The 26514-nt window shown below is 48.6% G+C and overlaps 1 protein-coding gene across 5 annotated transcripts in view; it reads right to left on the reverse strand.

The window, feature by feature from the left end:
• Positions 1-2247: 2247 nt before the first annotated feature.
• The window catches only part of KCNK10 (potassium two pore domain channel subfamily K member 10), a 79015-nt gene continuing 54748 nt past the window's right edge, over positions 2248-26514 (reverse strand). For 2 of the 5 annotated variants that reach the window (XM_056545954.1, XM_056545955.1), the window contains exons 3-7: positions 20806-20923; positions 19402-19568; positions 11242-11428; positions 7195-7337; positions 2250-4102 (exon numbers count right to left, since the gene is read on the reverse strand). In XM_056545954.1, the coding sequence (XP_056401929.1) occupies positions 3485-4102; positions 7195-7337; positions 11242-11428; positions 19402-19568; positions 20806-20923 (1233 nt within the window). In that variant the 3' untranslated portion in view covers positions 2250-3484. Of the gene's footprint in view, positions 4103-7194; positions 7338-11241; positions 11429-19401; positions 19569-20805; positions 20924-26514 lie in introns of all 5 variants that reach the window. The other 3 variants (XM_056545952.1, XM_056545953.1, XM_056545951.1) reach the window with 3 other exon arrangements.

Raw genomic sequence — 26514 nt, forward strand, 5'->3', positions numbered from 1 at the left:
GTGGAGGGCAGCTCACACAGGCTGTAGATAGGGAGAATACCATGTAGGAAGGATGGCTCAGACAGGCTGTAGATAGGGAGGAGATTATAGAAGGAGGACAGCCAACACAGGTTAAAAATACAGCTGAGAGCATTCATGGAGAGCAGCTTACACATGCTGTAGATAGGAAGGAGAGCATGCATGTAGGGCAGCTCACTCAGGCTATAGGTAGAGAGTAAAGCATACTTGTAAGGGACACACAGACTGTAGATAGGGAGAACATACATGGAGGGCAGCTCACACAGTGTATAGAAAGGAAGGAGAGCATACACGGAGGGCAGCTCACACAGTGTATAGAAAAGAAGGAGAGCATACACGGAGGGCAGCTTACACAGGCTATAGATAGAGAGTAAAGCATACTTGTAATGGACGCACACAGACTGTAGATAGGGAGAACATACATGGAGGGCAGCTTACACAGGGTATAGAAAGGAAGGAGAGCATACATGGAGGGCAGCTCACACAGTGTATAGAAAGGAAGGAGAGCATACACGGAGGGCAGCTTACACAGGCTATAGATAGAGAGTAAAGCATACTTGTAATGGACGCACACAGACTGTAGATAGGGAGAACATACATGGAGGGCAGCTTACACAGGGTATAGAAAGGAAGGAGAGCATACATGGAGGGCAGCTTACACACGGTGTAGATGGGAAGAAGAGAAGATACAAGGCATTCTGAAGGGAGAAAAACATGGGCTCTGTACAAGTGTTAAGTAGAGCACCGACAAAATACTGTAGAGTCATGATACCACAAACCTCATATGCAGCATGAACTACAGGGAGGACAGGGGGTCTGAAAATGAATGGAGGTGACAAACGTCATAACTCTCAGTAGCCACTAATTTATGGAAAGACATTTTATTTTTCACATTTCTAAGGAGTCCATAGCTATTAATCTGCACTTAGCGGGGCTCAGTACTTTGGCACCATGTATGAGCAGCTTTACTCCCCCGCTGATATCTGACAGAAACAATGAAAACTCTGACATCTCCTAAGGATTTATTGTTCTGTACGTCTGGTTATAAAACACCCTCTAAACCTGCAGGATGTGCAATAGAAAACCTACAGAGCAGTGGTCTTCAGCCTGTGCTATTCCAGCTGTTGAAGAACTACAACTCCTAGCGTGTCCTGATGTTTGTGAGGTCATGCTGGGAGATGAACCTTCACAACAGCTGGAGGAACACAGGTTGGGGAACACTGGAATAAAGGAACACTGATAGGAGAACAAAGCGTCCAACAATGCAAAAAACAAACAAATTTCTGAAAATACTCTTAAAAAGATACAAAATAAGATGGCACAAAGCGGTGAGCACTTCTTGTCCCTCGCCAGCAGCCGGACTACAGGGAGGGACCCGCATGTTATGGTGGGTGGTTTTTGTTTGTATTTTTTAGGTGCTTAAGTGCCCATGAATGAGCCCTGAGAATAGCACAAGAACAACCCCATGGGTGTCTCTAGGTCCTGGGACTATTAGTCTTATAGCGCGGGGCGATCTGAACCACATGCAAGATGCTCCGCTGCCTCCTTGTTTACAGCATTGAGAACCGAAATCTCTTCAGCAAATAGAAAGTGTCTGCAATAAAAAAAAGAGCGCGCACGCGCAATCCGATCTTCATGAAGAACTGACATCTTCTTGCAGTGCCCACAGCTGGGGGGCGCCGTCACAGTCCCTGGTGTTTTCATTGGTTATGGTTGCTGCCACAGTGCTTGTTTACAGTAAAAAGCATAGACGCGGGTATTTCGTGGGGTGTGCTGATGTCGTACGGCCAGGAACAGATCCGGCTGGATGTAGAGGTTAGAAAGATGAGACGCATCACTTACGTATTTCTTATTCTATTCATGTGCCACATAATGCATATATGTGTTTATTTGCAAGCTTGGGAAATGCTTCCTACCACGTTTTGATTTAGACAGTGAAACGCGTTGCCATCTCTGGATCTCCTAGTACATTTTACTTGCCAGATTGGAAATAACACCCTGTCTTAAAGGGGTACTCTTCCCCTAGACATCTTATTCCCTAAGATGTCTGATCGCGGGGGTCCCACCACTGGGGACGCCCACGATCTCTGCTGCGGCACTCCAGACATCCTGGGGTTCTGGATGAATGGCGATGTGGGGCGGAGGCTTGTGACTTCACAGCCACACCCCCTCGATGCAAGTCTATGGGAGGGGGCGTGACGCCCCCTCCCATAGACTTGCATTGAGGGGGTGTGGCCGTGACATCACGAGCCTCCGATGCTGCACCCGTTGTTTCTTTAGAGCGTTGGGTGCAGGGAGATCGCGGTGGTCCTTTGGATAGGGGATAAGATGTTTAGGGGCGGAGTACCCCTTTAAGATGGAGATTGAAATGCATTGCCAGCTCTACTTCCCTTATTCTCTTGTTTCATGCCATATTAGATTTGGAGATTGAAACGCGTTGCCATCTCTAGATTTCCTTCTTTTTGTAGAAAGCGTTTCGTACCACATCTGATTTGGAAAGTGAAACGCGTTGCTATCTCCACCATGCTGGATTTGCAGACTTGGAAGTTACTCCCTGTCCTGTTTGAGTTGAAAAGTGAAATGCGTTGGCATCACTTTACATGCTGAATGTTCAGGCATAGAAATTACTGTCTTTGCGTTAGAGTGAAATGTGTTGTTATCTCAACGTTCCCCTGGTATTCTCTTTTTGTAGGCTTAGAAATGGTTCCTACCATATGTGATAGAGACACAATTGTGTTGCTGTCTCCACCTTATTACCTTCCATGCTGGACTTTCTTTCTTGTTTGAGGCAGAGAGTGAAATGCGTTGCTATCTCCATATTTCCTTATACTCTTTTTTTGTAGACTTAGAAATGGCTCCTATCACATCTGAGTGAAACACGTTGCTATGGTTATAATTTTTGTGTTTTCTTTTTTGTCTGTCTGGCAAGTGCTTCTGGGGACCTATCATTCAGTACCGAAACGCGTTACCGTCTCCATATGTCCTGTAATGACTATAGTTGTCTTATTTAGCATAACACAGTGCAGTTTCCACATTCTGGCTTCTATTTTTCGGTATTTTTTTTTTTTATTCTCGTTGTTGGGTGGGATTCTTTCGGGGGGTTTTTGGCAGTCATTTATGGCACAGTAAAAAGTTTCCACCAATGCAGATTACGGAGCTCCGGTTAAGTGAAAAGTCTGCATAAGGCACATGTCTCCAGAACTCCCTTTATAGTCACCATCTGTTCTGGTTTTACACCTCGGGGCGATTATTTTAACCCCTTCTGTACTGGAGGGGGCAGTCGACACGCACGGTGGGGGCCACTGTCTCCTCCAGCACAGAAGGGGTCAAAGGTCACTGCTGAGTCAAAGTACAAAGTAACTTTGGGCTCCAGAGTGGAAAGTGTAAGTCAAGGGTCCGTGGTCCCACATTGCAGCCCACAGCTTCGTTGTGCCGTGACTGAGCGGTGATCCTCACGTTTGCCCCCTTAGTTGCGTTCTTCTTCAAGTAATGCTTTGTCCTCGTGCTCCTCATCTTTGGTTTCGCAGGGTACCGAGCCGTTCTCTATGATGGAGTGTCGGATGAAGTCTGAGAGAGTCGCCGTGTCGGAGGTGGACATCCTGTCGCCCTCGTCCTCCTTCTTCTCCTCGTCCGCTGAATATTTCCTGTAGTTCTCGTAGATCTTCCGTACGTCTTCCGGAAGGTTCTTCTTCAGGTCCTTGTTTTTCCTTTTGGTCAGCTTGGAGGAGCTGGAGCCCAACTTGTTGATGATGTTGTCCTCGGAGAGGCCTTGGCCGTGTAGCGTGATGAACTGCTCGATCCCCTTGTGCCTCAGGTTGTTGGGTCTGTTGTTTATGCTCTCCTGGGATGACGCCTTAAATCGCCCGTTCTCCAGCTCTGCGAACACTGAGCGTTTTTCGGGGGAGAGCATGTCCAGGGAGTGCGCCCTCTGGTCCAGCCCCAGCCGCCTGCGTTCCATGCTCCTGATGGTGGCCGCCCGCTGCAGCTTATCGTGGATCTCTACGCTCAGGCGTCTACGGGTCTCCCGGAACTCGGCTGTCACGTTGGCTTTCCACTCCGCGGCGTGAGCCTTGATTTCTCCCACCTAGAGGGAAAGATCAGAAGGACGATCAGTGACTTGTTAGAATCGATGAAATGACAGCGAAACTCAAAGGGTTAAGTCATTTTATCATTAAATATTTGTTTGCATCTCTGTACAGTTACTGCCCCCTACAGACACAAACACTTAATGGCAGAAACAGTACATGGAAGATGACCGCAGCAGGGGGTAACAGAGGAGGGGGCAGGCGGGTAAGAGAGGAGGGGGCAGGGGGTAAGAGAGGAGGGGGCAGGGGGTAAGAGAGGAGGGGGTCAGGGGGTAATAGAGGAGGGGGTCAGGGGGTAAGAGAGGAGGAGGGGGGGTCAGGGGGTAAGAGAGGAGGAGGGGGGGTCAGGGGGTAAGAGAGGAGGAGGGGGGGTCAGGGGGTAAGAGAGGAGGAGGGGGGGTCAGGGGGTAAGAGAGGAGGAGGGGGGGTCAGGGGGTAAGAGAGGAGGAGGGGGGGTCAGGGGGTAAGAGAGGAGGAGGGGGGGTCAGGGGGTAAGAGAGGAGGAGGGGGGGTCAGGGGGTAAGAGAGGAGGAGGGGGGGTCAGGGGGTAAGAGAGGAGGAGGGTGGGGTCAGGGGGTAAGAGGAGGAGGGGGGGCAGGGGGTCATAGGAGGGGGTAAGAGAAAGGAGGAGGGCAGGGGGTAAGAGAGAGGGGCAGGGAGTAAGAGAGAGGGGCAGGGAGTTAGAGAGAGGAGGGGCAGGGGGTAAGAGGAGGGGGGCAGGGAGTAAGAGAGAGGGGCAGGGAGTTAGAGAGAGGAGGGGGGCAGGGGTCCGGTGCTTCTACAACCTCAATATCAGTAGGCTGCTGAATAAGCCCAAATCCTCTATATAACCTTTATATAACGTAATGTATATTTGTTGCTCTAGGCAGGTATCTCACCTTTGTTTGGTTTCCATCAGAGACTTATTATAAGGTGAAGTCTCCTCCTATTTCTTTATGAATTTACAGAAAGGTCATTGGTTCTGTCCCTTCTGTACCTGAGTCATGTGACCACAATACACAGAGGTTCCCCATAGGATCCATTATGGCTCCTCCGCTGTCCGTGGTCCTGATGAGACTGGGGGCTGCGCCTTCTCCACATCTGCTGTACTAATGTCGGAGCGTCTCATGGTCGTCCTGATCTTTTGTGAGGATAGTCTGACCTAATCCGATCGATCAGCACAACGGCAGCCATGAACCTCTAATAGTGACCTGGCTCCTGCAGCCTCCATTATAATATTTATATATATCACACAAGATCTGTGGTCACAGCCCAAACCGCACCCATGTAATGTCCTGGACGAGACAATGTTACAGGGAAAAACAGCGCCACACCTGTCTGCAGGTTGTGTATGGTATTGCAGACCAGACCCCTATGATGAAACTGAGCTGCAGTGTCAAGTCCCATAGCAGGCTGTAGCAACAGAGCGCCGATCTAATGGATCAATGAAATACTTTAGTATGACACTGATTCGTATAAGTAATCAAATAAAAAAGTGTAAAAAAGATAAATAAATAAAAAATCCCCCCCCCCCAAATAAAATGTAAAATCACTAACCTTTTAAAAATTTTGAAATAATAAAAAAGTTGACAAACAAAAAACCGTATTTGATACAACCGAATGCAACTGCCCAAACTATTAAAATAAAATGTATTTTCTGCCTGACCACAGTGCTCTCTGCTGACACCTCTGTCTATATGAGGAAGCATTTATTTATTTATTTTTATGTATTTTTTATTGTTGTTTTATTAGTATTACTATGATTATTATTATGTCTTATTATTATTTGTTTGTTTGGGTATTTTTTTATTTACTTTTTGTTCTTTTTGAATAAAAGCTTCATAAATTGGTTATCTCGGAACATTACGAACCTGAGAAATACATAGAACATGTTAGTTTAAAGGGGTACTCAGCTGGAAAACATTTTTTTTCTAAATCAACTGGTGCCAGAAAGTTAAACAGATTTGTAAATGACTTCTATTAAAAAAAAATCTTTACCCTTCCAGTACTTTTTAGTAGCTGTATGCTACAGAGGAAATTCTTTTCTTTTTGAATTTCTTTTGTCTGACCACAGTGCTCTCTGCTGACACCTCTGTCCGTGTCCGGAACTGTCCAGAGCAGCACAGGTTTGCTATGGGGATTTTCTTCTGCTCTGGACAGTTCCTGATACGGGCATCAGGTGTCAGCAGAGAGCACTGTGGACAAGACAAAAAATAAATTCAAAAAGAAAAGAATTTCCTCTGTAGCATACAGCTGCTAAAAAGTACTGGAAGGGTAAAGATTTTTTTTTTTTTTTTTAGAAGTGATTTACAGTGCTCTCTGCTGACACCTCTGTCCGTGTCAGGAACTGCCCAGAGCAGCATATGTTTGCTATGGGGATTTTCTCCTGCTCTGGACAGTTCCTGAAATGGGCATCAGGTGTCAGCAGAGAGCACTGTGGTCATGACAAAAAAGAAATTTAAAAAGAAAATAATTTCCTTGGTAGCATACAGCTGCTAAAAAATACTGGAAGGGTAAAGATTTTTTAACAGAAGTAATTTACAAATCTGTTTTAACTTTCTGGCACCAGTTGATTTAAAAAAAAGTTGTTTTCCACCAGAGTACCCCTTTAAGATGAAAATGCAAAAAACAAAAATTGGCTGCATTATTAAGAGGTTAATGAAGTGCTTCCCAACCGGGGTGCCTCCAGCTGTTCCAAAACTACAACTCCCAGCATGCCCGGACAGCCAACGGCTGTCCGGGCATGCTGGGAGTTGTAGTTTTGGAACAGCTGGAGGCACCCTGGTTGGGAAATACTGGGATATCAGTTTGGTGATGATCTGACACCCTCAGGATCGGTCACAGGACGGGTGCGCGGTCGATACGCCTTCTCCCTGTGTACAGGCGCTGCTGGGTCATTGAGCCTTGATAGGAAGGAGGCCGAGGAGATATGGGCGGAGGATCAATATATAAGCTGAATATATCAATACAAAGCGAGCGGATACAATGTATCCAGATGGTGAAGGACATATGTTTGATAATGTATTCGGTGTTATCTTATTAATACAACACTCATGTGATCTCACAATGTAACTTGGCTCTGCTACATCTGCGCAGTCGGCGGCCGCCTTACCTCCTCTTTTGTTTTCTTTGATATCACTCGGAGCCAGTCCCCGATCATACTGAGCACCGCCGCAAAGTAGGCCAGGCCGACCAGGATCCAGAACCACACCAGGGGCTTATACCACTCCCGATACATTATATCTGTATTCCCACCTGTAAGACAGAGACACAATACTAAGGATGTATCCAGTTTATATTCAGAGTGATTATCGACGTCACCTCCTGTATATGTGTATACACAGTCATGGCCGTAAATGTTGGCACCCATGAAAATGAAGTATTCCTCACAGGAAAGGATTGCAGTAACACGTGTTTTGCTCTACACATGTTTATTCCCTTTGTGTGGATTGGAACTAAACCAAAAAAGGAGGAAAAAAAACAAATTGGACAAAATGTCACCAAACTCCAAAAATGGTCTGGACACAATTATTGGCACCTTAACTTAATATTTGGTTGCACACCCTTTGGAAAAAATAAGTGAAATCAGTGTCTTCCTATAACCATCAATAAGCTTCTTACACCTCTCAGCCGGAATGTTGGACCACTCTTCCTATAACCATCAATAAGCTTCTTACACCTCTCAGCCGGAATGTTGGACCACTCTTCCTATAATCATCAATAAGCTTCTTACACCTCTCAGCTGGAATGTTGGACCACTCTTCCTATAACCATCAATAAGCTTCTTACACCTCTCTGCCGGAATGTTGGACCACTCTTCCTTTACAATCTGCTCCCGGTCTCTTATTGGGCGGCGCCTTTTCCCAACAGTAACTATAAGATCTCTCCACAGGTGATCAATGGGATTTAGATCTGGACTCATTGCTGACACTTCAGAACTCTCCAGCGCTTTGTTGTCTCCATTTCTGGGGCTTTATGACGTATGTTTGGGGTCATTGTCCTGCTGGAAGACCCAAGATCCCGGACACAAACCCAGCTTTCTGACCCTGGGCTGTACAGTGCCACCCAAAATCCATTGGTAATCCTCAGATTTCATGATGTCTTGTACACATTCAAGGCCCCCAGTGCCAGAGGCAGCAAAACAACCCAAAACATCACTGACCTCCCCCATATGTTACTGTAGGTTCTGTGTTCTTTTCTTTGTAGGCCTCATTCCGTTTTCGGTAAACAGTAGAATGATTTGCTTTACCAAAAAGCTCTATCTTGGTCTCATCTGTCCACAAGACGTTTTCCCAGAAGGATTTTGGTTACTCAAGTTCATTTTGGCAAAATTTAATCTTGTTTTTTATGTCTCTGTGTCAGCAGTGGGGTCCTCCTGGGTCTCCTCCATAGTGGGGTCCTCCTGGGTCTCCTCCATAGCGGGGTCCTCCTGGGTCTCCTCCATAGTGGGGTCCTCCTGGGTCTCCTCTATAGCATTTCATTTAAATGTGGACGGATAGTTCACGCTGATGCTCCCTGAGCCTGCAGGACAGCTTGAGTATCTTTGGAACTTGTTTGGGGCTGCTTATCCACCATCCAGACTATCATGCGTTGACACCTTTCATCAGTTTATCTCTTCCGTCCACACCCAGGGAGATTATCTACAGGGCCATGGGGTGTAAACTTCTTGATAATGTTGAGCACTGTGGACAAAGACAAAGATGGACTTGTATCTTTGAGATTGTTGATATTTTCCCACAATTTTGGTTCCCAAGTCCTCAGACAGTTCTCTTCTCCTCTTTCTGTTGTCCATGCTTAGTGCGGCACACACAGACACACAATGCAAAGACTAAGTGAACTTCTCTCCTTTATATCTGCTTTCAGGTGGGATTTTTCTATTGCCCACACCTGTTACTTGCCCCAGGTGAGTATAAAGGAACATCACAGGCTTGAAACAATCTTATTTTCCCACAATTATGAAAGGGGCCAATAATTGTGTCCAGACCATTTTTGGAGTTTGGTGACATTATGTCCAATTTGCCTTTTTTTCCTCCTTTTTTGGTTTAGTTCCAATACACACAAAGGGAATAAACATGTGTATAGCAAAACATGTGTTACTGCAATCCTTTCCTGTGAGGAATTTCAGGGGCGCCAACATTTACGGAAAGCTGTGATGTCACCTCCTGTATAATATAACTGATCAGCTGATTAACCCCTCATGTTATAAGGCCCATAGTCTGAGATTTCTCATCCCTGAAGTCAATCAGGAAACTGCTGAGAAAACAGCGAGATCCTGCGCGACGCCGCTGCCTCCAACCGCTCCGCCGACCCTTATTCACTGAGAGCACCGCGCCACTAATGGAGGCAACATAATTAATTTACAGCGGGTCTAATTGGATGAGCAAAGAGGGAACGACTCTAAAGATGGCGACCGACTCTCCTCATCGGACTAAACTATTATCATAACATCTAATGTAACTAAATAATATATAATAGATGTTCTAGAACAATGTAAGAAAACATTATAATACTAAATGCAATGTAAACAATGCTATAAAATATAATATATACCATTATAAACAAATATTACTCATCAAAGAACAGGACATGTAATACCACACTCTACCATAGGGAGGCGCTGCCAGACTTGGAACAGTCTGTGACATTGTGTTTATATGGTTTTTCTCACAATGAGAGAACAATGGCGGCTGAGAGGATTGTCACCTGTAGGACCCGTAGGGTCGTCTTGGTCTCTGTTCACACTGCGCTAACTTTGCGCTTTCTATTACACATCCGGGGACGTATCTCTGTATCTATACCTTTTATTATATGGATCAGTGTTTCCCAACCAGTGTGCCTCCAGCTGTTGCAAAACTACAACTACCAGCATGCCCGGACAGCCTTCGGCTGTCCGGGCATGCTGGAAGTTGTAGTTTTGCAACAGCTGGAGGCACACTGGTTGGGAAACACTGATATAAATAGAGACCTCCATCGTGGTCGCCAAATTATTAACCCCGGGTCGGCCGCTCACGCGTTTCATGATTTATTCATAAGGATGAGATCACAGGACGATTATAGCCAGAGAGGAAGGGGCCACGGGGAGAGAGGATGGAGGCCGCCGTTAACTCTTTATAGTACAGACAGTCCGCAGATAATGGAGACCGCTCGCTGCTGCTCTAAGGGTCGTGTCACATAATCCGCGCCAATTTCCATAACTAAACCATCTTCCACTTTAATATAATATTTTGTGTTTTATAGGTTATTTTCCTACAGGAAAAAATGGCCGCCCTTTTTCTGTAGATTTCCACATGGATTCCCAATAGTGAAATTAGCGTCAAAAGCTACACCAGAATTCACACGGATTTTACATGCGGTTTCGGTGACTATTTAAAGTGTGAACCAGTCCTTTAAAAGTCTATTAAGGGTCTATAGGGGGCGAGATGTACATGATGAGGGTTGTAGTGCTGTGCGCTTCTCAGAGTCATCACACATGATAGGCTTAGATACAGTAGCTCAGCAGACAGTATCACACATGATAGGCTTAGATACAACAGCTCAGCAGACAGTATCACACATGATAGGCTTAGATACAACAGCTCAGCAGACTCCATTACAGAAGATAGGCTTAGATACAACAGCTCAGCAAACAGTATCACACATGATAGGCTTAGATACAACAGCTCAGCAGACAGTATCACACAGGAAAGGCTTAGATACAACAGCTCAGCAGACAGTATCACACATGAAAGGCTTAGATACAACAGCTCAGCAGACAGTATCAGACATGAAAGGCTTAGATACAACAGCTCAGCAGATAGTATCACACAGGAAAGGCTTAGATACAACAGCTCAGCAGACAGTATCACACATGATAGGCTTAGATACAACAGCTCAGCACACAGTATCACACAGGAAAGGCTTAGATACAACAGCTCAGCAGACAGTATCGGACATGAAAGGCTTAGATACAACAGCTCAGCAGACAGTATCACACGACAAAATTAGATACAACAGCTCAGCAGACAGTATCACACATGACAGGCTTAGATACAGCAGCTCAGCAGACGGTATCAAACCTGATTGGATTAGATACAAAAGTATCACACATGATTGGATTAGATACAACAGTATCACACATGATTGGATTAGATACACAACAGTATCACACATACTCACGAACCTGCCACGTAGTCTCCAAAGCCGACGGTCGTGAGCGTCACCACCACGAAGTAGATGGACTCCAGCTCGGTCCAGCCCTCGATCTGCTTGAAGATGACGGCCGGGATGGTGACGAACACCAGACACCCGGCCACGATGAACAAGATGGTGGAGATGACGCGGATCTTGGTCTGGCTCACCTGCTTCTTCTGAAACAAAGACATTTGTCACTTCTCCCTGGATACAATGTATCCGCTCACACCAAAATATTCCGTCCCACAATGCACTGCACTCACTGACGTCTATAGATTTACAAATCCTGGAGTAACGCACAGTGTCATATACTACTAAGATATAGAAGAGGGACTACAACTCCCATCCGGCCCTGTATAACCACATCTCCACATCTCACGGACAGTGTCATATACTACTAAGGTATAGAAGAGGGACTACAACTCCTATCCGGCCCTGTATAACCACATCTCACGCTCAGTGTCATATACTACTAAGGTATAGAAGAGGGACTACAACTCCCAGCCGGCCCTGTATAACCACATCTCCACATCTCACGGACAGTGTCATATACTACTAAGGTGTAGAAGAGGGACTACAACTCCCATCCGGCCCTGTATAACCACATCTCACGCTCAGTGTCATATACTACTAAGGTATAGAAGAGGGACTACAACTCCCATCCGGCGCTGTATAACCACATCTCACGCACAGTGTCATATACTACTAAGGTGTAGAAAAGGGACTACAATTCCCAGCCGGCCCTGTATAAACATATCTCACGCTCAGTGTCATATACTACTAAGGTATAGAAGAGGGACTACAACTCCCATCCGGCGCTGTATAACCACATCTCACGCTCAGTGTCATATACTACTAAGGTATAGAAGAGGGACTACAACTCCCAGCCGGCCCTGTATAACCACATCTCACGCACAGTGTTTCCTCCATTGCCGCGTTCTCCTGCTTTTACTAATATTGCGCAGTTGTAATTCTTTGTCATCTTCATGGTTTTTAATTTGCATAAAACATGTAAATGACCCTGTATGCAAATGAGATAGCAATGCAGGGACGGGACCCATTAATGTTCGGCCCCAGAGGAGCCTCCCGGGAACAGTAAAGTGACTAAGCGGCTCCGGGGCCCCGAGGACGGAATCTGCTGATCTGATCTATGGGGAATCCTATTACTGTTTCCATGGTGACCAGTCGTGGAGGGGGATGGGGGGGTCCTGTGTCTAGATGCTTGATGATCAATGGTGGAGACCTTGACAATGAATCAGCAACGGAACCTCCGTAACATTGTATCTAGATGGGGAGCTCTGAATCAGTGATTCCCAACCGGTGTGCCTCCAGCTGTTGTGAAACTACAACTCCCAACAAGCCTGGACAGCCTTAGGTTAGTGTTTCTCCATCAGTGTACCAACAATTGTTGCAAAACTACAACTCCCAGCATGCCCGGATAGCCATAGGTTAGCGTTTCCCAACCAGTGTGCCCCCAGCTGTTGCAAAACTATAACTCCCAACAAGCCTGGACAGCCTTAGGTTAGTGTTTGCCAATCAGTGTGTCTCCAGCTGTGGCAAAACTAAACTCCCAGCACGCTTGGTCAGCCAACGGCTGTAGTTATAGTTCTGCAACAGCTGGAGGCACCCTGGTTGGGAAACACTGCTTTAGATGATAGTGGATTCTCAACCAGTGTGCCTCCAGCTGTTGAAAAACTACAATTCCCAGCATGCCTGGACAGCCTTAGATCAGTGTTTCCCAATCGGTGTGCCTCCAGCTGTTGCAAAACTACAACTCCCAGCATGCCCGGACAGCCGTTGGCTGTCCGGGCATGCTGGGAGATGTAGTTTTGCATCAGCTGGAGGCATCTTAGTTGGGAAACACTGCTGTAGATGATCGCTGATATCCGGCACTAGCAGTGAGTCCTGGCTGCTGGTTGTACCTGTTACTCGCCGGCATACATGTACGCCCTGTGTCATCTAAGGGTTAACCTCATTGATAAGATGCCAATGCATGAAGTGTGTGAATCCAATGTATATGTGACGTGTATATCCCCCGGGGTGGCGGTATTACCTCGCTGCCTTTATTCTGCGTCACTGACCTCCCGTCACGTATCAGAACAAACCATTCATAGAACTAATTGTATCTTTTCTCCTCCATTGGTGACCGATCCTGAAGGTCACATCTGGGGTCACTCACCGGGGGGGGGGGGGGGGGCCCAATTTACGCTCCCGTCTCCTAAGACTTCAGGATCGGCTCATAAAATATAAATACAACATTTTACAGGTCTCTGCTCATTAGGGTAATGGGCTCAGCTGGAAGTGAGGGGCCCCGCTGACTCTGAGGGGCCCGCTGACTCTGAGGGGCCACTACTGTCTAATAAGGGGGCAGCAGTGGGAAGCCTGAGGTCTGGACTCAATGTTGGCTGCAGAGCTCACACTCATATGTCGGCATTGTGCAAACAAACAAGCGGAATGATCATATCAGGATTCTATAAGACTACATCAACTACTATCCACTACACCTGAGCATGCCCTCTACCATCCTCCACCACACCTGAGCATGCCCTCTACCATCCTCCACCATCCTCCACCACACCTGAGCATGCCCTCTACCATCCTCCACCACACCTGAGCATGCCCTCTACCATCCTCCACCATCCTCCACCACACCTGAGCATGCCCTCTACCATCCTCCACTACACCTGAGCATGCCCTCTACCATCCTCCACCACACCTGAGCATGCCCTCTACCATCCTCCACCACACCTGAGCATGCCCTCTACCATCCTCCACCACACCTGAGCATGCCCTCTACCATCCTCCACCACACCTGAGCATGCCCTCTACCATCCTCCACCACACCTGAGCATGCCCTCTACCATCCTCCACTACACCTGAGCATGCCCTCTACCATCCTCCACCACACCTGAGCATGCCCTCTACCATCATCCACCACACCTGAGCATGCCCTCTACCATCCTCCACCACACCTGAGCATGCCCTCTACCATCCTCCACCACACCTGAGCATGCCCTCTACCATCATCCACCACACCTGAGCATGCCCTCTACCATCCTCCATCACACCTGAGCATGCCCTCTACCATCCTCCACCACACCTGAGCATGCCCTCTACCATCCTCCACCACACCAGAGCATGCCATCTAACATCCACCACCACACCTGAGCATGCCCTCTACCATCCTCCACCACACCAGAGCATGCCATCTACCATCCACCACCACACCTGAGCATGCCCTCTACCATCCTCCACCACACCTGAGCATGACCTCTACCATCCTCCACCACACCTGAGCATGACCTCTACCATCCTCCACCACACCTGAGCATGCCCTCTACCATCCTCCACCACACCTGAGCATGCCCTCTACCATCATCTAACAGACCTGAGCATGCCTTCTACCATCATCTACCACACCTGAGCATGCCCTCTACCACCATCCACCACACCTGAGCATGCCCTCTACCACCATCCACCACACCTGAGCATGCCATTTACAATCCTCCACCACACCTGAGCATGCCCTCTACCATCCTCCGCCACACTTGAGCATGCCCTCTACCATCCTCCACCACACCTGAGCATGCCCTCTACCATTCTCCACCACACCTGAGCATGCCCTCTACCATCCTCCACCACACCTGAGCATGCCCTCTACCATCATCCACAACTGAGCATGCCCTCTACCATCATCTACCACACCTGAGGATGCCCTCTACCATCATCTACCACACCTGAGCATGCCCTCTACCACCATCCACCACACCAGAGCATGCCCTCTACCATCCTCCACCACACCTGAGCATGCCCTCTACCATCATCCACACCTGAGCATGCTCTCTACCACCATCCACCACACCTGAGCATGCCATTTACCATCATCCACCACACCTGTGCATGCCATCTACCATCCTCCACCACACCTGAGCATGCCCTCTGCCATCCTCCACCACACCTGAGCATGCCCTCTACCATCCTCCACCACACCTGAGCATGCCCTCTACCATCCTCCACCACACATGAGAATGCCCTCTACCATCATCCACCACACCAGAGCATGCCCTCTATCATCCTCCACCACACCTGAGCATGCCCTCTACCATCCTCCACCACACTTGAGCATGCCCTCTACCATCATCCACCACACCTGAGCATGCCCTCTACCACCATACACCACACCTGAGCATGCCCTCTACCACCATCCACCACACCTGAGCATGCCCTCTACCATCCTCCACCACACCTGAGCATGCCCTCTACCACCATCCACCACACCTGAGCATGCCCTCTACCACCATCCACCACACCTGAGCATACCCTCTACCATCCTCCACCACACCAGAGCATGCCCTCTACCATCATCCACACCTGAGCATGCCCTCTACCACCATCCACCACACTTGAGCATGCCATTTACCATCATCCACCACACCTGAGCATGCCATCTACCATCCTCCACCACACCTGAGCATGCCCTCTACCATCCTTCACCACACCTGAGCATGCCCTCTACCATTCTCCACCACACCTGAGCATGCCTTCTACCATCCTCCACCACACGTGAGCATGCCCTCTACCATCCTCCACCACACCAGAGCATGCCTTCTACCATCCTCCACCACACCTGAGCATGCCCTCTACCATCCTCCACCACACCTGAGCATGCCCTCTACCATCCTCCACCACACCAGAGCATGCCCTCTACCATCCTCCACCACACCTGAGCATGCCCTCTACCATCCTCCACCACACCTGAGCATGCCCTCTACCATCCTCCACCACACCTGAGCATGCCCTCTACCATCCTCCACCACACCTGAGCATGCCCTCTACCATCATCCACAACTGAGCATGCCCTCTACCATCATCTACCACACCTGAGCATGCCCTCTACCATCATCTACCACACCTGAGCATGCCCTCTACCATCATCTACCACACCTGAGCATGCCCTCTACCACCATCCACCACACCTGAGCATGCCCTCTACCATCATCCACACCTGAGCATGCTCCCTACCACCATCCACCACACCTGAGCATGCCATTTACCATCATCCACCACACCTGTGCATGCCATCTACCATCCTCCACCACACCTGAGCATGTCCTCTGCCATCCTCCACCACACCTGAGCATGCCCTCTACCATCCTCCACCACACCTGAGCATGCCCTCTACCATCCTCCACCACACATGAGAATGCCCTCTACCATCATCCACCACACCAGAGCATGCCCTCTATCATCCTCCACCACACCTGAGCATGCCCTCTACCATCCTCCACCACACCTGAGCATGCCCTCTACCATCCTCCACCACACTTGAGCATGCCCTCTACCATCATCCACCACACCTGAGCATGCCCTCTACCACCATCAACCACACCTGAGCATGCCCTCTACCACCATCCACCACACCTGAGCATGCCCTCTACCATCCTCCACCACACCTGAGCATGCCCTCTACCATCCTCCACCACACCTGAGCATGCCCTCTACCACCATCCACACCTGAGCATGCTTTCTACCACCATCCACCACACCTGAGCATGCCATTTACCATCTTCCACCACACCTGTGCATGCCATCTACCATCCTCCACCACACCTGAGCATGCCCTCTGCCATCCTCCACCACACCTGAGCATGCCCTCTACCATCCTCCACCACACCTGAGCATGCCCTCTACCATCCTCCACCACACATGAGAATGCCCTCTACCATCATCCACCACACCAGAGCATGCCCTCTATCATCCTCCACCACACCTGAGCATGCCCTCTACCATCCTCCACCACACCTGAGCATGCCCTCTACCATCCTCCACCACACTTGAGCATGCCCTCTACCATCATCCACCACACCTGAGCATGCCCTCTACCACCATCCACCACACCTGAGCATGCCCTCTACCACCATCCACCACACCTGAGCATGCCCTCTACCATCCTCCACCACACCTGAGCATGCCCTCTACCACCATCCACCACACCTGAGCATGCCCTCTACCACCATCCACCACACCTGAGCATACCCTCTACCATCCTCCACCACACCTGAGCATGCCCTCTACCATCATCCACACCTGAGCATGCCCTCTACCACCTTCCACCACACTTGAGCATGCCATTTACCATCATCCACCACACCTGAGCATGCCCTCTACCATCCTCCACCACACCTGAGCATGCCCTCTACCATCCTCCACCACACCTGAGCATGCCCTCTACCATCCTCCACCACACCTGAGCATGCCTTCTACCATCCTCCACCACACGTGAGCATGCCCTCTACCATCCTCCACCACACCAGAGCATGCCTTCTACCATCCTCCACCACACCTGAGCATGCCCTCTACCATCCTCCACCACACCTGAGCATGCCCTCTACCATCCTCCACCACACCAGAGCATGCCCTCTACCATCCTCCACCACACCTGAGCATGCCCTCTACCATCCTCCACCACACCTGAGCATGCCCTCTACCATCCTCCACCACACCTGAGCATGCCCTCTACCATCCTGCACCACACCTGAGCATGCCCTCTACCACCATCCACCACACCTGAGCATGCCCTCTACCATCATCCACACCTGAGCATGCCCTCTACCATCCTCCACCACACGTGAGCATGCCCTCTACCATCCTCCACCACACTTGAGCATGCCCTCTACCATCCTCCACCACACTTGAGCATGCCCTCTACCATCCTCCACAACACTTGAGCATGCCCTCTACCATCATCCACAACACTTGAGCATGCCCTCTACCATCATCCACCACACCTGAGCATGCCCTCTACCATCATCCACACCTGAGCATGCCCTCTACCATCCTCCACCACACCTAAGCATGCCCTCTACCATCCTCCACCACACCTGAGCATGCCCTCTACCATCCTCCACCACACCTGAGCATGCCCTCTACCATCCTCCACCACACCTGAGCATGCCCTCTACCATCCTCCACCACAACTGAGCATGCCCTCTACCATCCTCCACCACACCTGAGTATGCCCTCTACCATCCTCCACCACACCTGAGCATGCCCTCCACCATCCTCCACCACACCTGAGCATGCCCTCTACCATCATCCACAACTGAGCATGCCCTCTACCACCATCCACCACACCTGAGCATGCCCTCTACCATCATCTAACAGACCCGAGCATGCCCTCTACCATCATCCACACCTGAGCATGCCCTCTACCATCCTCCACCACACCTGAGCATGCCATTTACCATCATCCACCACACCTGAGCATGCCATCTACCATCCTCCACCACACCTGAGCATGCCCTCTACCATCCTCCACCACACCTGAGCATGCCCTCTACCATCCTCCACCACACCTGAGCATGCCTTCTACCATCCTCCACCACACGTGAGCATGCCCTCTACCATCATCCACCACACCAGAGCATGCCCTCTACCATCCTCCACCACACCTGAGCATGCCCTCTACCATCATCCACCACACTTGAGCATGCCCTCTACCATCATCCACCACACCTGAGCATGCCCTCTACCGTCATCCACCACACCTGAGCATGCCATCTACCGTCCTCCACCACACCTGAGCATGCCCTCTACCATCCTCCACCACAACTGAGCATGCCCTCTACCATCCTCCACCACACCTGAGCATGCCCTCTACCATCCTCCACCACACCTGAGCATGCCCTCTACCATCATCCACAACTGAGCATGCCCTCTACCATCCTCCACCACACTTGAGCATGCCCTCTACAATCAACCACCACACCTGAGCATGCCCTCTACCATCATCCACCACACCTGAGCATGCCCTCTACCATCCTCCACCACACCTGAGCATGCCATCTACCATCCTCCACCAAACCTGAGCATGCCCTCTACCATCCTCCACCACACATGAGCATGCCCTCTACCATCCTCCACCATAACTGAGCATGCCCTCTACCATCCTCCACCACACCTGAGCATGCCCTCTACCATCCTCCACCACAACTGAGCATGCCCTCTACCATCCTCCACCACACCTGAGCATGCCCTCTACCATCCTCCACCAAAACTGAGCATGCCCTCTACCATCCTCCACCACACCTGAGCATGCCCTCTACCATCATCCACCAGTTTACTGTAAAGTAAATCAATAAATACTAACCCTTACCCGGAACACTTTCTCCACTCTTGCGATGCTTTTCCCAAAAATCGTGCCCAGCTGGTCCCCAATGCCGGCCAACAAGAAGCCGAAGAGCGGGATTCCGAATATAGCGTAGAGGATGCAGAAAATCTTCCCCCCTTCTGTGCTGGGCGCGATGTTCCCATAACCTGAAGATAGAAGACGGAGCCGTCACATTGTAAATCTATGGGATCTGCTGAAAACCCTACAGAACAAAGTATTCACACCCCTGACAAGATGTGGGGGCCTGATGGACAAGATGTGGGGGCCTGATGGACAAGATGTGGGGGCCTGATGGACAAGATGTGGGGGTCTGATGGACAAGATGTGGGGGCCTGATGGACAAGATGTGGGGGGCCTGATGGACAAGATGTGGGGGTCTGATGGACAAGATGTGGGGGCCTGATGGGCAAGATGTGGGGGTCTGATGTTACAATAAGCTGGATTTTGGGGTTTATATTTGTCCCATTTTTTTTTTGTTTTGTTTTTAAAACCTTTTAATGATTAAAAAAAAAGAAATTTTTCTTTTATCATTTTTGTATTTTTACACAGAGGAGGCGTGGCTTAGTGTGAGCAAATAGGTTACATAGTTACATAGTTAGTATGGTTGAAAAAGACATACGTCCATCCAGTTCAACCAGGGAATTGCCATTAACATCTGCATCATAATAATCCGCTCCAACAGCGGCGCAGGATGTGTGAAGGTCACTGATGTCGCCCTTTTCCCCCATTGTACTTCCCTTTTAAAGGGGTACTCCGCTGCTCAGCGCCAGGAGCTCGTGCTGTCATAGCCCCGCCCCCTCATGATGTCACGCCCGCCCCCTTAATGCAAGTCTATGGAAGGGGTCGTGACATCATCAGGGGCTATGACATCACGAGCTCCTGGCGCCGACTCCAGCGGTCAGAACAGTTTGTTCCAAACGCTGAGCAGCGGAGTACCCCTTTAAAAGATTTACACACATGTTGTGTGCACTCTTTAAATTTGGGAGAAAATCTGTGCAACATTTCTTTACAGTTTTTCGGGTGGTTTTTTGTGCCTAATTTAAGAAATTGGCGCACACAACATAAATAAAAAAATTAGGTGGATTTTTTAAGGGATGCGCAACAGGAGCATTGACACGAACCAATGAACTATCTACGCCACCTTCAGAGAGGAGTGCGCTTGTGTGAATTTTTCTGTTTTGCGCAATACATTTTTTTCACGCAGATGATCAATGCAACAAATCTGTGCACAAGAAGCCACGCCCCCTCATAAATAGAGTGAATGGGCTTCCAAGCTGGAAAACCAATCAAAACCACGATAACCCCCCCCCCCATTAGCAAAAAACTGTAGCGCGATGGGCTGGAAACATGAAGGGGGGCACCGCGCCGGCGCACATCACCCACCTATCGTGGTTATCACCGTCCCAGCAAAGAAGAAGGCGCTGCCCAGATCCCAGTGGCTGCTCTTGTTCGTGTAGTTGCCGATGGGGTTGACTCCGGCGTTGTCGGCATCGATGGCTTTCTGAGGAGAGACGAGAGATTAATGGTGAACGAAACCGAACAACATCTACCGGAACCAAATGTACGAGCGCGACTGACACTGAACTGCAGCATCTTATTGGATCACGTACGAGACATGGGGGGGGGGGGCTTCACTGCGGGTTTATTTTTACCCTCTGGGGCACAATATGGGGCAGTGTCTGTTTGGCACTATTATTTAGGGACCTCTCTATCTCGGGCTGGTATTGGAGGGGCAGCCCGTGTGCTGTGGTAACATTTTGTGCAGCATAGTAACAGTATTATTTAGACACATTGCAGTGGTACTATATGCTCCTGGTGTGGGGGTATTATCCGGTAACTGTATAGTGGTATTTGTCAACCATTATGTGGTGATGTATGGATATTATCCAGTAACTGTATGGTGGTGTTTTTATGTTGTGGAAATATGCGGTGCTGATGTGGCTTGTTCAGTAACAGTATGACGGTATTATTAAAGTGTACCTGTCATTAACAAAAACTTTTGATATAATGTAGATAATAACATTATATGAATAATTGTAATATACATTGGTTAAAAAATGTGTATATTTTTTGGGTTAAAAATGTTGTCCCTGCAGCTATTGCCTGTGTGTCTGTGTGAGGAGTCCAAATACAGGAAGTGAGGACAGGACAAGCTCTGTGCAGGCTCCTGGCTTGTCAGTCATCCTGATGTGTGAGTTAGGGGTGTGTCACAGAGCCTCAGTGTACAGAGCCCTGCAAGTCCTCAGTGTACAGAGCCCTGCATGTCCTCAGTGTACAGAACCCTGCTTGTCCTCAGTGTACAGAGCCCTGCTTGTCCTTAGTGTACAGAACCCTGCTTGTCCTCAGTGTACAGAGCCCTGCATGTCCTCAGTGTACAGAGCCCTGCATGTCCTCAGTGTACAGAGCCCTGCTTGTCCTCAGTGTACAGAACCCTGCTTGTCCTCAGTGTACAGAGCCCTGCTTGTCCTCAGTGTACAGAACCCTGCTTGTCCTCAGTGTACAGAGCCCTGCATGTCCTCAGTGTACAGAGCCCTGCTTGTCCTCAGTGTATAGAGCCCTGCATGTCCTCAGTGTACATGGCCCTGCATGTCCTCAGTGTACAGAGCCCCGCTTGTCCTCAGTGTACATGGCCCTGCTTGTCTTCAGTGTACAGAGCCCCGCTTGTCCTCAGTGTACAGAGCCCTGCTTGTCCTCAGTGTACAGAGCCCCGCTTGTTCTCAGTGTACAGGACCCTGCATGTCCTCAGTGTACAGAGCCCCGCTTGTCCTCAGTATACAGAGCCCTGCTTGTCCTCAGTGCCCTGCTTGTCCTCAGTGTACAGAGCCCGGCTTGTCCTCAGTGTACAGAGCCCTGCTTGTCCTCAGTGTACAGAGCCCCGCTTGTCCTCAGTATACAGAGCCCCGCTTGTCCTCAGTATACAGAGCCCCGCTTGTCCTCCGTGTACAGAGCCCCGCTTGTCCTCAGTGTACAGAGCCCTGCTTGTCCTCAGTGTACAGAGCCCTGCTTGTCCTCAGTGTACAGAGCCCCGCTTGTCCTCAGTATACAGAGCCCCGCTTGTCCTCAGTATACAGAGCCCCGCTTGTCATCAGTGTACAGAGCCCTGCTTGTCCTCAGTGTACAGAGCCCTGCTTGTCCTCAGTGTACAGAGCCCTGCTTGTCCTCAGTGTACAGAACCCTGCTTGTCCTTAGTGTACAGAGCCCTGCTTGTCCTCAGTGTACAGAACCCTGCTTGTCCTCAGTGTACAGAGCCCACAGTTTTTAGCTCACAGAGCATTGTCTAGACTGGATACAATTGTATCACTTCTCAGCTGAGAACAGGACTAGCTATGTACAATGTATCAGTCTGGGGTCCAGGATGTTTAGCTCACAGAGCATTGTCTAGACTGGATACAATTGTATCACTTCTCAGCTGGGAGCAGGACTAGCTATGTACAATGTATCAGTCTGGAGTCCAGGATGTTTAGCTCACAGAGCATTGTCTAGACTGGATACAATTGTATCACATCTCAGCTGAGAGCAGGACTAGCTATGTACAATGTATCAGTCTGGGGTCCAGGATGTTTAGCTCACAGAGCATTGTCTAGACTGGATACAATAGTATCACTTCTCAGCTGGGAGCAGGACTAGCTATGTACAATGTATCAGTCTGGGGTCCAGGATGTTTAGCTCACAGAGCATTGTCTAGACTGGATACAATTATATCACTTCTCAGCTGAGAGCAGGACTAGCTATGTACAATGTATCAGTCTGGGGTCCAGGATGTTTAGCTCACAGAGCATTGTCTAGACTGGATACAATTGTATCACATTTATATCTTCTGGATGTAAACAAGGTTGTTGATTACTGACAGCAAAACATATTTTCAAAATGGTGAAAACTTGAAATATTGTTTTTATATCTGAAAGTTGTAGATTTTTTTTCTTCCTACAGTGATGAATCTTTCATTCTTTTAGTATTTTGCGTCCTCTCTGCAGAGTTATTTTTCCTGGATTAGTGGATCAAGGTAAATGTTGTTTTTCATTGTAGATTTTGCAGGGACGGGCAGCAGTGACACATGCAGGAAGCCGATGTCTTCTGTATACTGCAATGCAGCAGCAAATGCATCAGATGGGCCGATGTGACGGAGCAGGACGCACGGTGGGATTACACATCCTGACGCCAGCAGCATCGCTGATAAACCTCCGTACATTGCTGAACTCCGCCGCGGTATTCGCTGGGATCGCTCTGGAGCGCGTTCTTTATTGCTGAGATGAAGAACTTTCATACATGGCTGCTCCGGAGTGATCAGCGGCGCCGGCCGGTAATAACCTTGTGGCTTATTGATGGAAGCGATGCCCGCGCTACATTCATGTTCTTCTCTCGCATCGCGGTGACACAAGATTTATCCCTGAGAATAATAGCGGCAAACGGGGATTTTATTTTCTCATCTGACAAGGTTCCTATTTATTGATGGTCTTTACTGCTACCGACCGAACAAATCCAGATCATTTCCACCCCGATCCTAATACGTTTCCACCTTAAAGGGAATCCTGATGTTATAGAAAGATCCGTGCAGAGGAAGAAGGGGCAGTTACCCATAGCAACCAATCAAATCGATGAATTCATTTTTCAGAGGCCTTTTATATAGATATGTTTGCTGTAAATGATTAAGAACATTGTGTAAATTCAGAAGGAGCAAAACTCTACATAGCTAGTCCTGCTCCCAGCTGAGAAGTGATAATTGTATCCAGTCTAGACAATGCTCTGTGAGCTAAACATCCTGGACCCCAGACTGATACATTGTACATAGCTAGTCCTGCTCCCAGCTGAGAAGTGATAATTGTATCCAGTCTAGACAATGCTCTGTGAGCTAAACATCCTGGACTCCAGACTGATACATTGTACATAGCTTGTCCTGCTCCCAGCTGAGAAGTGATACAATTGTATCCAGTCTAGACAATGCTCTGTGAGCTAAACATCCTGGACTCCAGACTGATACATCGTACATAGCTAGTCCTGCTCCCAGCTGAGAAGTGATACAATTGTATCCAGTCTAGACAATGCTCTGTGAGCTAAACATCCTGGACTCCAGACTGATACATCGTACATAGCTAGTCCTGCTCCCAGCTGAGAAGTGATACAATTGTATCCAGTCTAGACAATGCTCTGTGAGCTAAACATCCTGGACTCCAGACTGATACATTGTACATAGCTCGTCCTGCTCCCAGCTGAGAAGTGATAATTGTATCCAGTCTAGACAATGCTCTGTGAGCTAAACATCCTGGACCCCAGACTGATACATTGTACATAGCTAGTCCTGCTCTCAGCTGAGAAGTGATACAATTGTATCCAGTCTAGACAATGCTCTGTGAGCTAAAAATCCTGGACTCCAGACTGATACATTGTACATAGCTAGTCCTGCTCCCAGCTGAGAAGTGATAATTGTATCCAGTCTAGACAATGCTCTGTGAGCTAAACATCCTGGACCCCAGACTGATACATTGTACATAGCTAGTCCTGCTCCCAGCTGAGAAGTGATAATTGTATCCAGTCTAGACAATGCTCTGTGAGCTAAACATCCTGGACTCCAGACTGATACATTGTACATAGCTTGTCCTGCTCCCAGCTGAGAAGTGATACAATTGTATCCAGTCTAGACAATGCTCTGTGAGCTAAACATCCTGGACTCCAGACTGATACATCGTACATAGCTAGTCCTGCTCCCAACTGAGAAGTGATACAATTGTATCCAGTCTAGACAATGCTCTGTGAGCTAAACATCCTGGACTCCAGACTGATACATTGTACATAGCTCGTCCTGCTCCCAGCTGAGAAGTGATAATTGTATCCAGTCTAGACAATGCTCTGTGAGCTAAACATCCTGGACCCCAGACTGATACATTGTACATAGCTAGTCCTGCTCTCAGCTGAGAAGTGATACAATTGTATCCAGTCTAGACAATGCTCTGTGAGCTAAAAATCCTGGACTCCAGACTGATACATTGTACATAGCTAGTCCTGCCCTCAGCTGAGAAGTGATACAATTGTATCCAGTCTATAGACAATGCTCTGTGAGCAAAACACCCTGGACTCCAGACTGATACATTGTACATAACTAGTCCTGCTCTCAGCTGAGAAGTGATACAATTGTATCCAGTCTAGACAATGCTCTGTGAGCTAAACACCCTGGACTCCAGACTGATACATTGTACATAGCTAGTCCTGCTCTCAGCTGAGAAGTGATACAATTGTATCCAGTCTAGACAATGCTCTGTGAGCTAAACACCCTGGACTCCAGACTGATACATTGTACATAGCTAGTCCTGCTCTCAGCTGAGAAGTGATACAATTGTATCCAGTCTAGACAATGCTCTGTGAGCTAAACACCCTGGACTCCAGACTGATACATTGTACATAGCTAGTCCTGCTCCCAGCTGAGAAGTGATACAATTGTACCCAGTCTAGACAATGCTCTGTGAGCTAAACATCCTGGACTCCAGACTGATACATTGTACATAGCTATTCCTGCTCTCAGCTGAGAAGTGATACAATTGTATCCAGTCTAGACAATGCTCTGTGAGCTAAACATCCTGGACCCCAGACTGATACATTGTACATAGCTATTCCTGCTCTCAGCTGAGAAGTGATACAATTGTATCCAGTCTAGACAATGCTCTGTGAGCTAAACATCCTGGACCCCAGACTGATACATTGTACATAGCTAGTCCTGCTCTCAGCTGAGAAGTGATACAATTGTATCCAGTCTAGACAATGCTCTGTGAGCTAAACATCCTGGACCCCAGACTGATACATTGTACATAGCTAGTTCTGCTCTCATCTGAGAAGTGATACAATTGTATCCAGTCTAGACAATGCTCTGTGAGCTAAACATCCTGGACCCCAGACTGATACATTGTACATAGCTAGTCCTGCTCTCAGCTGAGAAGTGATACAATTGTATCCAGTCTAGACAATGCTCTGTGAGCTAAACATCCTGGACCCCAGACTGATACATTGTACATAGCTAGTCCTGCTCTCAGCTGAGAAGTGATACAATTGTATCCAGTCTAGACAATGCTCTGTGAGCTAAACATCCTGGACCCCGGACTGATA

Source organism: Hyla sarda, chromosome 11 (assembly GCF_029499605.1).
Source record: "Hyla sarda isolate aHylSar1 chromosome 11, aHylSar1.hap1, whole genome shotgun sequence".
Taxonomy (NCBI): domain Eukaryota; kingdom Metazoa; phylum Chordata; class Amphibia; order Anura; family Hylidae; genus Hyla; species Hyla sarda.